The sequence below is a fragment of the Phyllostomus discolor genome, chromosome Y (assembly GCF_004126475.2).
Source record: "Phyllostomus discolor isolate MPI-MPIP mPhyDis1 chromosome Y, mPhyDis1.pri.v3, whole genome shotgun sequence".
NCBI lineage: Eukaryota > Metazoa > Chordata > Mammalia > Chiroptera > Phyllostomidae > Phyllostomus > Phyllostomus discolor.
This window is the reverse complement of record NC_050199.1, coordinates 3,513,074-3,526,051: the sequence shown is the minus strand read 5'-3', so window position 1 is coordinate 3,526,051 and position 12,978 is coordinate 3,513,074. Positions and strand designations below refer to the sequence as shown.

At 31.5% G+C, this 12,978-nt stretch overlaps 1 protein-coding gene and 1 pseudogene across 14 annotated transcripts in view; both read left to right on the top strand.

Annotated features, from left to right (window-relative positions):
- Positions 1–12,978, top strand: part of LOC114489888 (lysine-specific demethylase 6A-like) — a 245,469-nt gene that overhangs the window by 153,666 nt on the left and 78,825 nt on the right. For 10 of the 14 annotated variants that reach the window (XM_036017236.1, XM_036017232.1, XM_036017234.1 and 7 more), the window contains 3 exons: positions 414–569; positions 2,103–2,198; positions 2,807–3,190. In XM_036017236.1, the coding sequence (XP_035873129.1) occupies positions 414–569; positions 2,103–2,198; positions 2,807–3,190 (636 nt within the window). The remainder of the gene's footprint in view (positions 1–413; positions 570–2,102; positions 2,199–2,806; positions 3,191–12,978) is intronic. The other 4 variants (XM_028503738.2, XM_028503737.2, XM_036017237.1 and 1 more) reach the window with 3 other exon arrangements.
- Positions 3,529–3,683, top strand: LOC114489901 (annotated as a pseudogene).

Here is a 12,978-nt window from a genome sequence, read left to right as displayed (position 1 = left end):
TCTGTAGGTGCCCAGCTTTAAGGGTTCTTTCCAATCTGTGGTGATCAAATTTAAAATTACTAAGAGCAGGATTGACATTTAAAAAATTATTTCAAATTTAATTGCAAAGGGATTTTAGATTAAAATAATAATTTCCTATGCTATGGGAAGAAAGTTGGGTTAACAGTTTATAACCTTTAAATTTTCACATGATTTTGAAAGGGATCTCTTAAGGGACTATCATTGTAATTTACTTAGTTACAGAACAAGTGTTTTGAAATGAGGTACATTCTCCATTGATGATTCATTTATTTTTCATGTTCAAAAACTTCACCTAGTTTTGAAAAATATGCAACTTACAAAGTTTCATAATTGGAAGGAATGAATTAAGGATATGTGGAACCATGTTTTTCTTTTACTTCTATAACCCTTAGGCTTCTAAAGCTCATCATCCCAAAACTGAACCTGTATTAGGCCTCAGTCAAACACCAATGTTACAGCAATCCTTGCCAGTACACATGATTCATTCTAGCCAAGTAGATGGATTGTCCAGCCCTGCCGAGAGGAAAAGAACATCTAGTCCGACAAAGGTACATATACATTATAGATTAATGGAAAATCCCAATTAAAAATAAACGTGTTAGGGCCTCTGAAATTTTGCTTGTCTTGTTTTTTAAATTTGTATACAAAGACGAAAAACTTACTCAGTTATTGTGCTGTTATTTAGCAGTATATTCTGCCCTGACACTACAGTTGCACTGAAATAACAAGAGGTATGGATACCTCAATGCTACTCAGATAATTTTATTCATTTCTCTGCCTTTACCAAATAAACACACATTTTCACCACTTTGTGTTGACTTTGAAATAAATTAATTTTGAAGAAAATACACATCATGTTTGCTGATTGAACCATGACCCAGATAAGTGACTTTTAAAGCTGTTTCATATTCATTTGTTTCTAAATGATTATTCATTTAAAATTATGTTCAAAATGATTTTAAATGCTAAGTCCTATGTATGTGAATTATTCTCCAATAACTACTCACATGATGTCTCATGCTGTGCATAACTTAGTATATGATTTAAAGTAAATATTTTTCAATTTTCTTTAAATTTTCCTCAGAATACTTTTTAGAACTTGAATAGTGGCCATGTTGTTTCCCATATGTCAGTACAGTAAGAGGTTAATACATGCTACTTCACAGAAGTTATAGTTATGAAATATTCTATTCATTGTTTCCCACCCCCCATTTTAAATAGGAAGCTTTAAGCTATTTTTAGGTAAGAATTTTTAAGACTGAATGATAACAGGCTAAAATAAGACACACTTAAATATTTAAAGATTCCTATTTTATGGGAAAAAGGCAGAGTTCATAATTCATTGTTTTTGTTTTGTTTTAAAGAATTCATAGAACAGGAGATATACTTCTTAAAGGCTCCTTCAAATCCCTGTATTTAGCCTCTTAAAATTTCCATTTCCTACCAGTAATTAGTGCTAGTACATTTTGTGTCTTTCTAAAACACAGTATTTCTAAAGATAACCATGGCATGTGTATAAGATAATATACTTGTTATTATAGGTTCCTTCTTGTCTTTATTGTATAGTAAATATGGGTAGAATGTTAATATATATTCAGGATTTTATTATCCCTTAGAGATTTATGTATCTGTCAGACTTCTTCATGTCTGTATACTGGTTCTTTGTTCTTTTATAGCTATATAACATTACTTTTTATTCCATGGAGACTACTACTTATTTACCTAGATTCCTATTGTTGAACTTTCAGAAACATTTCAGATGTTTCCATTACAAATCAATGCTGCTTTTAAGTTTTTCTGTTCCAGCACATTCTAAGGTTAAATAACTTCCTTTGTTAAGATTGTAATTTCATTTCCATGAAATATACTTAATAAAGCGTATAAGTAACCTTCTTGATGGATTTATGTGGGGGGGTTACCTTGCTTATTTTAAAATGACTTCATCTTGGGGTTATTTTGAGTTGGGAATCACTGTATTTTACTACATAAAAGTTTCTGAGCTTTTAGTCTTTTCAGTGACAGGCTGCCTGATAGTATTATTTCTTAGATGAAACTTTGTGTGAATTTTTTTCTTTTTGTAGCATTTGGAACAGCTACGTGCAAATAAAGACCATTTAAATCCAGCACAGAAACTGATGCTAGAACAGTTGGAAAGTCAGTTTGTCTTAATGCAACAAGTATGTATACTATTTTTATTTTGACACTTATTACCATGTCAAATGTTTTTCTGGATTAAAATGTTATTTTAGAATACACTAATGCTCACTTCAGCTTTTTCTGTATAGTCAGTAGAATTTATTTATCTTAATTTACTACTAGAAAGAATTTTATTTTAAATAGCCATAATTAAGAATAAAACACTGGGTATTTTGCTCTATAGTTGCATAATATTTCAGGTGTATTCTCTACACATATTTGCATTAGTTTATAATTAACATATTACCCATACTAAGCTGTGTTTAAGGATTGTTTGATATTAAGAATTTGGCATAAATGTAATAGAATGGACATTATAAATTTCCTTTACTGAGAGAAAATAAGATCTTTAAATTACTGACTCATTTAGAATTTTCAGCTGCTTTTTTGCCCTTATACTACTAATGAAGAAAGTTTCTTTATCTGTATAATTAAGAAGATTTCTGCTTTACCCGTATGACTACAATGTGTCATTTTGAAAATGTATGTCTATCTAATCTAGAGAGATTAAATGTTATACTAAATTAGGGATATATTGGTGGTACATTTTCAGAGTTACACAAGCAGGTTTTCTTTTTTGTTTTTGAAGATGAGACAAACAGGACAAACTACTGGAATTCCTAATGGGCCAACAGCTGATTCATCACTGCCTACAAACCCTATCTCTAGCCAGCAATCATATTCTCCTGTCCCCAAAGTATCTAGTGTGTTTCAGCTTGAAATTTGCTCGGCTTGTTTTGAAAAACCTTTGTCCAGTGGACCTTTTTCTTCAGGCTATGCTTTTTGCAGCACAGCAAAAACACTAGGGAATACAGATACTATTTTGGTAGGCAATAATTATGTAACAGGAAGTGGAAGTAATGGAAATGTGCCTTACCTACAGCAAAACACACTCACTTATCCTCATAACTGCACAAATCTGACCAGCAGCGCAGAAGAGCCATGGAGAAAACAGCTATCTAACTCCACTCAGGTAAAAGAAAGATTAGCTGCTTTGCTTATTATTACGCAATAATTTTTCTTTGGCTTGTGTACACTTTAAGAAGAAGAAAAAATATTTAAAGAGTGTTTTACCTCTGGTAATAAAATAAGAATTTTAAATTCGACATTATTAGTATTACATTTTAAGGTCAGTCTCTGCACATAGATTTATTTATCTAACTTTAATGAGGATAGTATGGAATAAAAGAAGAGGAAAATATCAACACCCTTTCATTTCCCCCAGTTTTATTGGTAATTAAGGCATGATTACCATGTTTTTAATATTTACGATTAATAAATATCTATAAATACTCTTTGCATGAGTACTGTATGCTTATGTAGCAGAGGAGATACCATGACCATGAAGGTGGTTTCCCCAGGGTGAGGCTTATCCATTGCATTCCATGTGTGACCTGTGATTTCCCCAAATGTGGGAAACATGACTGTATACTTTGTGATAGTGACACACTGCCTTCAGTCTCTCCCATATGAAAAATAAAAGATCAACACTATGCCAGGTATTAAGCATTTATTTTAATGGAATAAAAAACTAGTAAAAATTTACTTAAAATATAACCTGCACTATGTTGAGATCTATTTTTAAAGACTTAGTAGGCTACATTTTAGAGCATGTTATTATTATAAAAAATTTAGCAGGAAGTTCAGACCATTTCCAAAACTTACATAATTCATGGTTTTTCCCTTCTTAAACACCTTATAATAATGTGGTACTAATGTGTCAGGTGCCCCTCACAGAGCCTAAGGGAGACTTGAACTCAATACTGGTATTCAGGTTCTTATCACAGCTGAAGAAAGGATATGAAAGGATTTGAAGAGCAAAGTATAGTACATTTATTAAAGTAATCATACAGTCTTGAGCAACTTCAGAGAATAATACCATAATTGGTTTTGGGTAGAAGGATTTTTGTGTTCTTTTTCTTTTTAACATTTTACTTATTTATTTTTAGACAGAGGGATAAGGCATTGGAGAGGGGAAGAGAAACATCAGTGTGTGGTTGCCTCTCTTGTGTCCCTATTGTCAGCCTGGCCTGCAACCCAGGCATGTGTCCCAACTGGTAATTGAACTGACAATCAACCCTTTGCTTCAGAGGCCCATGCTCAATCACTGAACCACCCAGTCAGTGGTGGATAGGAGGTTTTTATAACTGTGGGTGATGAGGAAGTGGGGCAGCTAGGGTGGTCCTCAGCTTCTGATGCTGGTGGAACACTGGCAAAGTGACCATCTAATTGGCCCATTGTCTCAGAACTGTTAATGGTGATTTGGGGTGGGCAGTAATCCCCAAACTATAATGCTAATTTATTATAACATTATTACAAAGGTACCATTGATCTCTTTCAGGTCAGCATGGCTCTTGAATCTGGTTTAGACTATTGTTTATCTTAATTACAGGAAATTGGGGAGACAAATAGAGAACCAGGTGATCAGTAAAGGTCACATCTGTGATATTTCAGCCAGGATACAAATGGGAGGAGTAGCCTGTAAAGCCTCTGTTTCCTATTCTACTTTCCTGCCTCATAACATTAATCACTATATTATCATTAACAAACTGCATAAGTTACATTGTACATTTTTTGTGTTGTTTATGTACAGGTTTTAACAAGCATGTAATGACATGGATTCATCTTTACAGTACCATACAAAATAGAATTCACTGTCCTAAACATACCTTGTACTTCATCTATTTCTTCCTCATTGCTTACTCTTAATCTGTGGCAGTCAGAAATTTTTTTATTTATAAACAATAGACACAATAAGTATTGTGTTGCCTGTTCCATAATGTGATATCGTTGAAGTTGTATAGTGTGAATCCTTTTTAGAATAGCTTCTTTCATTTAGTAATATGCATTTAGGTTCCTCCATGCATTTTCTTGACCTGATAGCTGTTTTTGTTTTTAATCACTGAATAACATTCCGTGTTTGGATTTATGACAGCTTACTCAACTAGTAAAGGACTTTTTGGTTACTTGTACATTTTGCAGTTATGAATAAAGCTGCTGTAAAAATTCACTACAGATTTGTCTACACATAAGTGTTCATTCACATTATTTGGGGCGTGATTGCTAGCTTATATGATAATACTAGGTTCAATGTTGTAAGAAACCTACAAATATCTTCAAACAGTGCTGTATCATTTTGCATTCCTACCCATAACATTTCATACCTTTTTTAGCTCTAGCTGTTTTTCCCAGGATTTCCTGTTGAAAGTTGTCTTAGTAATTTCAGGCAACTATAAATAAAGTACTATAAGTGGGTAATTTATAAACAACAGAAATTTATTTCTCATAGTCATGGAGGCTGGAAATTCCAAGATCACAGCATTGGCTGATTTGGCGTCTGTTGAGGGTTCTACCAATTCATAGTTTACTGTGTTTTATCACTGTGTCCTCATAAGGCAGAACAAGCAAGGGAGCTTTCTAGGGTCTCGTATAAGGGCACTAATTCCTTTTTTGAGGTCTCAGTCTTCGTGATATTATCAATTCTCAAAGGTCTCATCACCACATACCATGCTGAAGAGTAAATTTTAGCATACAAATATGGGACCATTTTTGCCCTCGGTAGTGAACTTAAATCTAATAAAGCTACAGTGATATATATTTTAAATTCTCTTTGTTTTAATTATTGTTTATAATCCTCTAATGATTTTTGGACCATTTTTCATGTGTTGATTTGTTTTCTGTATATATTCTTTGACGAGGTGTCTATTAACAGCTTTGGTCCATTTTTTCATGGTGTTGTTTATTTTTTTTATTGTTGGGTTTTTAAGAGCTGTTATTGTAATATTTGGATATATTTCTATCATATCTGTTTTATAAATATTGTTTCCTACTTTGGGTTTATCTTTCTCATTCTTTGACAATATTTTGAAGAGAAGTTTTTAATTTTAATTAAGTCCAGTTTACCATTTATTTTTGTAATTATTTCTTGAAATTTGTACCTAAGGTGTCATCACCATGCCAAAGGTATCTAGATTCTCCCCTGTGTAAGAGTTTCAATCTTTTTTTATTTTTTTACGTACAAGTCTATGGTTCATTTGAAGTAGATTTTTTGGAAGTATGTAAGATCTCTGGTAAATTTCTTGTTTTGAATGTGGATTACCTATTTTTACTGCATCATTTGTTGAAAAGATCACCAGTGTTCTATTAAAAGTTTACAGAACAGTTTATTTATGTGGATATACTTCTCAGTTTTATATTTTGTTCCATTAATGAATTTATCAGTTGCTTTCACCGATCATACCAAGTTGACTTGGTTAATATAGCTTTATAATAAGACTTGAAATTAAATTATGTCAGTCATTCAACTTTTTTATTCTTTCTTAAAATTTTGGTAGCTCTTTTGACTCTTTTACCTTATAATACAAACTTCAACCACTTTGACAACATCAATAAAAATAATGGTAGGTTTTATATTTGCATGCTTTGACTCTGTATGTCCTGTTTATAAGAACTGATATGTTAATAACAAATCTTTCTACTAGTGAGCAAAGAATATGTCTCCAATTATTTAATTCTTTGGTTTCTTTCATAAAGATTTTCTTTGCACCCTGGCTGGTGTGGTTCAGTGGACTGAGTGCTAGCCTGCAAACCAAATGGTCATCAGTTCTATTCCCAGTCAAGGCCAGATCCCAACTTGAAGGGATTGCAAGAGTCAATGGCCAGAATCAACTGATCAATGTATCTGTTGCACGTCATCAGAGTGGCTGCTTCCCTCTTCCTCCTCTGTTCCTGTCCTTCTAAAAATTAACAAATAATTTTAAAGAGATTTTCTTTGCATAGCTCTGCATATATTTTGTTACATTTATTCCTAAATATTTTATTTTGGGAGGAAGAGCTAAATGGTATTGTAACTTTAATTTGAAATCCACCTTGCAATCCCATTACTCCTATAGGAATGTGATTGGCTTCTATATGTTATCTGGGAATGCTGCAACCTTGATATATTGGTAATAGTGTGGAGGAGATTTTATTTTTATTTTTTATTTTTTATCTCTTTCTTGTCCTGAACTTACTAGGTAATGCTTTTAGTTTCTGATGTATTCTTATGTGTAGAGGAAGTTCTTGCGTATTTTTACCTCACAGAGAGTAATACCATCAGGGATGGGTGTTTGATTTTGTCACATGCTTTTCTGCATGTCTTCTTACGATTATGTAATACTTGTTTTTTAGCCTGCTGATGTGATGGGTGACAATGAGTGGTTTTCTAATGCTGAACCAGCCTTGCATACCTAGGATATATCACACTTGGCAATAACTTTATAATTCTTTTTATACATAGATTTCTTTTGCTGGTATGTTATTGAGGACTTTTGTATCTGTGTTGGTGGGACATTTTGGTCTGTAGTTCTCTTGTAATCTCTTGTAAATTTGGTTTTGACATTATGGTAATCATGCCTCATAATATAGTTATGAAATGTTACTCTTCTTCTACTTTGTGGAACAGATTGTAGACCATTGACTTTTTTTCCCCCTAAATGTGTGGTGGAATTTACCAGAAAACTCTCCTGGACATAACAGTACTTTCTGTTAGGAAAAGTTATTTTTGTTGATTCAGTTTCCTCATGTTTTTACAGGTTTATTCAGAGTAGGCCTTTCTCTTGGTGTTACTTTAGGTAGATTGTGTCTTTCAATGCGTTGGTCAACAAGTTACCAGATTTTGGGCACAGGGTTGTATAAACTTTTAATGACCATGAGATTTGTAATGTTGTTTCATCTTCTACCTGTGTAATTAGCGTTGGTGACCTGTGTTCGTTTCATTTCACCATCAGATAGCCTTGCTTTATCAATGCTATTGAATTTTTTTAAAAATTATCTTTTGGCTTCATTGATTTTTTTATTGCTTTTCTGTTTTCACTTTCCTTTTTTTTTAATTCTTAATATTTTTTCTTCTGGACTAAACTTGGTGTTCTGTTTTAGTTTCCTAGAGGGGAAACATGAATGATTGATTTCAGTGCCTTTTTTCCTGTTAAGTATATTGATTGCTCTAAATTTCCTGCCAAGCACTGCTTTGGTTTAATCTCACAAATTTTATTTTATTTTATTTTATTTTTATTTTTAATATAAAGGAGAACTTTTTTTAAAAGATTTTATTTATTTTTAGAGAGGGAAGGGAGGGAGAAAGGGAGAGAAAGAAACATGAATGTGCAGTTGCTGGGGGCCGTGGCCTGTAACCCAGGCATGTACCCTGACTGGGAATCGAACCTGTGATGCTTTGGCTTGGCAGCCTGCGCTCAATCCACAGAGCTACACCAGCCAGGGCTAATCTCACAAATTTTAGTAAGTTGTGTTTTTATTTTCAAGATGGCTAGCATGGCTCAGTATACGCTAGGAATAAATGAATAGTCCTATGTCTTCTGAGTAATAACATGCAGCTAGTTTCCTACTTAATTTTATTCACCCTTATAAAGATAATGGATTTTACTTTGAGTGAATGAGGATTTTGAATGGGTGAATGTTATGGTTGAATTCTTTCTTTCCCACACAGTTTAATGAGAAAAGAAGATTATATATAATTAAATTAACCCACGTAAAGTTTATAAGTAATGTTTTTGTAAATGTATTTTGCAAATGTAATTGTGTATTGCTACAACTCCTTTTTTTTTTTTTTTTTTATACAATTGACCTTCAAACCAAAGAGGTTTAAACTGCAGGTTCAAAAAATTAACAGATTATTTTCAGTGGGCTTGTTCATTTCACTTAAGTCAGTGTAGTTGACCTACTGAGCCACACTTTATCTGCCAGAGCTACTTACTTCTTTTTAAATGTTTGTCAGATGTGTTTTCTATGGTTATCAATAGAATTATGTTCTTAATTTTTGTTCAATGATCAAGTGGAAGTTAGGAATCCATATATATTAATTGCTTAAGTTACACTCAAGTTTTCCATTGCATTAGGAACAACACCACCCACCCCATGTTGTTCAAGAATTATTTGTACATCTAACCCAAAATGTGTTTTTGTGCCCAGATACAATCAATATCCACTTCTGTTCACACTATGGAGAGTCACTAATTTCATATAGATCTTTAATGTTTACTCTTAAAGGTATTTATTATTGCATTGTATGGGATGGGTATAAACCTCCTTGATTTTAATATATTGCTTTACAAATACTTGTGTTTTTTTCTTGTTTTGGTTGTTATCATTAGTGCTGTTATGAACATTTGTATGAAATTCTTTCTGTGGATGTGTTTTTATTTCTGAATCTAGAAATCTGTATCTGTGAGTGGAGTTGATGTGTTACAAATGTTAAACCATTTGAGAATCTTCCAAACTCTTATTCTAGCTACTGAAATTTAAATTTCTGCATTTATAGTATAGTATTATTTGAGATTACATTTATTTGATATAGTTGCTAACACTCACTTGATACTGATAAGTCTCTGATTCTATACATGTGAATGGGTAAATAATGTTTCATATTTATGCTTAGATGGTATTTATCTAATAACTAATAAAAACACATGATTATTTGCCATTTTGTATTTACATGTTTTTTCTTATGATGATGGTGTATAGTTTTTTTCCAAATTCTTCATACAATTTGTAGTTGATACATAGGTTATTTTGCCAGATATTCTTCTAGATTCTGTGTTATGGTTTACTTTATTAATGATGGCTTTGAAATAGAAATACATAATTTTGCTAAATATTATATAAAAATGCATTTATTGTGTTTTTCATTGTTATTTAAAAAATCTGCTCTAGCTGGTGTAGCTTAGTGGATGAAGTGCTGGCCTGTGAATCAAAGGGTCACCAGTTTGATTCCCAGTCAGGGCACATGCCTGAGTTGCGGGTCAGGTCCCCAGTAGAGGGTGTGTGAGAGGCAACCACACATTAATGTTTCTCTCCCTTTCTCTAAAAAAAATAAATGAAATTTAAAAAAAAAAATTTGACAGAACTAAGATCTGAAAGATTTTTTACTATATTTTTGTACAACATTTTTAGTATTATATTTTTCACACTTTTTGTTCTGTACTTTTTGTTTTTAATGGAGGTTTTTTGTGTTGTTGTTTTCTTTTTAAGATTTTGTTTATTTTTAGAGAGTGGGAGAGAGAGGGAGAGAAGCATCAATGTGAAGTTACCTCTCACTCCCCCACTAATTGAGACCTGGCCCACAACCCAGGCATGTGCCCTGACTGGGAATCAATGATGGACCCTTTGGTTCACAAGCAGGAGCTCAGTCCACTGAACCACACCAGCCAGGGCAGTAACGTACACATGTGAGTTAATTTTTCTAAATTTTTGAGGATATGTAGTTTGCATATAGACATGCATTTATTACAGTACCATTTATAGAAAACTTTTATTTTTTTCACCTAGCTAGTTTGTTAGAATTAACAAGTTTTTAGATGAATTTTTGGCTAGTTTGTTGTACTTATCAATATATTTTATTAAGTCTACATAATTTTGATTACTGTAACTTTATACTTTGTTTTGAACCTAAATTATATAGCTCACATATAATTTTAGTTCTAATATTTTGATTATTTTCAAAGTTGACTTGATTATGATACGTTCCTTATATCTTCATATAATTGTTAGTCTCAGCTTGTCAATTTGTACCAAAAATCTACTGGTGTTTAATAAATGTTATATTTTGTGTATAAGCCAATTTGGTGGCAAATGTTGACATTCAAATCATGAATGTAGTGTCTCTACATTTACATGGTTCTCCTTTTTTAAAATTAAAGGAAATTTTTTTAATCTTCATCTGTGTACATTTTTTTTCATTGCTTTTATAGAGGAAGGGAGAGGCAGAGAGAGACATCAATGTCAAACAGAAGCATTTATTGGCTGCTTCCCAGCCAGGGGTTTAACCACACAACCTTTCAGTTTCAAGATGAGGCTTCAACTAACTGAGTAACACTTGAGCTGCCAGGGCTACTTAATTCTTTCTTAATACTTGTCAGATGTGTTTTATGTGGTTGTCAGTAAAAGTTAACCTTAATATATTCTGATTGTTTTTAATCAGAATATAGAAATATTTATATAATTGATTAATAACTTGATCTTACTCAACTAATTTATTTTGTAATATTACACATTTGGTTTTGGTTTTGCAAGATTGTGGATTTCATAAATAAAGACTTTTTTACCTCTTTTTCAAACTTTATCTCTTTTATTTTTTGTCTAATTATCTTAGAACATCTAGTACATTATTGAGTAGAAGAGCTAATAACATATCCTTGAATTCATCCTGTTACTTGGGGGAAACATTTTGTGTATCAACATTAAATATGTTGACTATAAGTTTCATAAATGCTCATTCTAGTTATCTGAGAGTCTGTGTTGGATTTTGTCAAATTCTTGTTTAGATGCTATTGCCTTTATATTAATAATGAGTATTTTTACTTATTGTAATGAATATATTACATTGATAACATTGATTTTTTCAGATGTGAAACCTACCTCTATATCTTGGATAAGCCATCATTGGTCATGGTGCATGATTCTTATATGTTTCTTAATTCAAATTGCTCATATTTTTTCAAGGGTATTTTCCTATGTATTTAAGGATATTGGTCTATCTTACTGGCTTTGGTATTAGAGTATAGGTGGATTTACTAAAATGAATTGCAGTAACTCTATACTTCCTAAAGAGTTTTCTGCAGCATTAGTACAATGTCAGCCAAAATGTTTTTGTAGGATCTGATGATGTCAACTCCTGTTTGTGGAATGGTAAATTTACTTTTTATTATTTTTATATACTTAATTGTTAAAAATATATAGCTGGATAATCTTATTAAAGATTAATTTTATTTTTTTCTCCTGAATTTTTCTTTCATATTGTATTTTTTATATCATTGCTTTTTTTCCAGTCTGTATTATTTTTTTCCTTATATTCAGTTTGTATCTTCCTGGTTTTGCATTGTGGTAGCTTACTTTGTTTATTTTTGACAATGTCTCTAAAGTTATAAATAACCTAATTATTGTTTTAGGCAAATTTGGATATGTTACATTTTGATTTTCATCAAATTTTTATATTTTTATTGTGACTTCTAAATTAACCCATAGAATATGAAAATTTTTATTGTGTGTATTCCAAATTTTGGGCATTTTTTTTTAGTCTTGATATCTAATGCAGTTCCATTTTTAAAATGTTGTTTGACTTTAACGTTTATAATTTTATTGATACATGTGTTCAGTTCTAGTCTGTAGTCTATTTTAGACAATATTTGAAATGAACTACAAAGAATATATGTAATATTTTATTGGTGTTAGGTGAAGTGTACCGTAATATGACATGTTCATTTGGTTTGTAGTGTTGCTAAATTTTTTGTATTGCCTATATTTATACTTAATTTCATATCAATTACAGACACTGCTATTTAAATTTACACCTATTGTTGAATTGTATATTTCTCTTTCACATGTATAATGTTTTATTTCATAAACTATAGAGTCTTACATGATACATATTTGTGGTTTTAAAGGAAATATATTCAATTTAACGATTCTTTTTCCATTGAAAAATGTTTCATCAAATTTTTTCTGTAATATGTTCTTTGATATTAATATTATCATTGTACTGTGATAATTATCACAGTACAATATCACAGTACAATGATATAATTGTACAGTATATAATTGCACAGTATAATTATCACAGTACAATGATAATTATCACAGAGAATTATCATTCTCTTTGGTACTGTTTTCAAAGTTATATCATTTTTCATCTTTTTTACTTCCAACATTTTTACATCTTTCAAGATAATTTTCTCTTGTATATAGCATATTGATATTTTTAGGCAAACT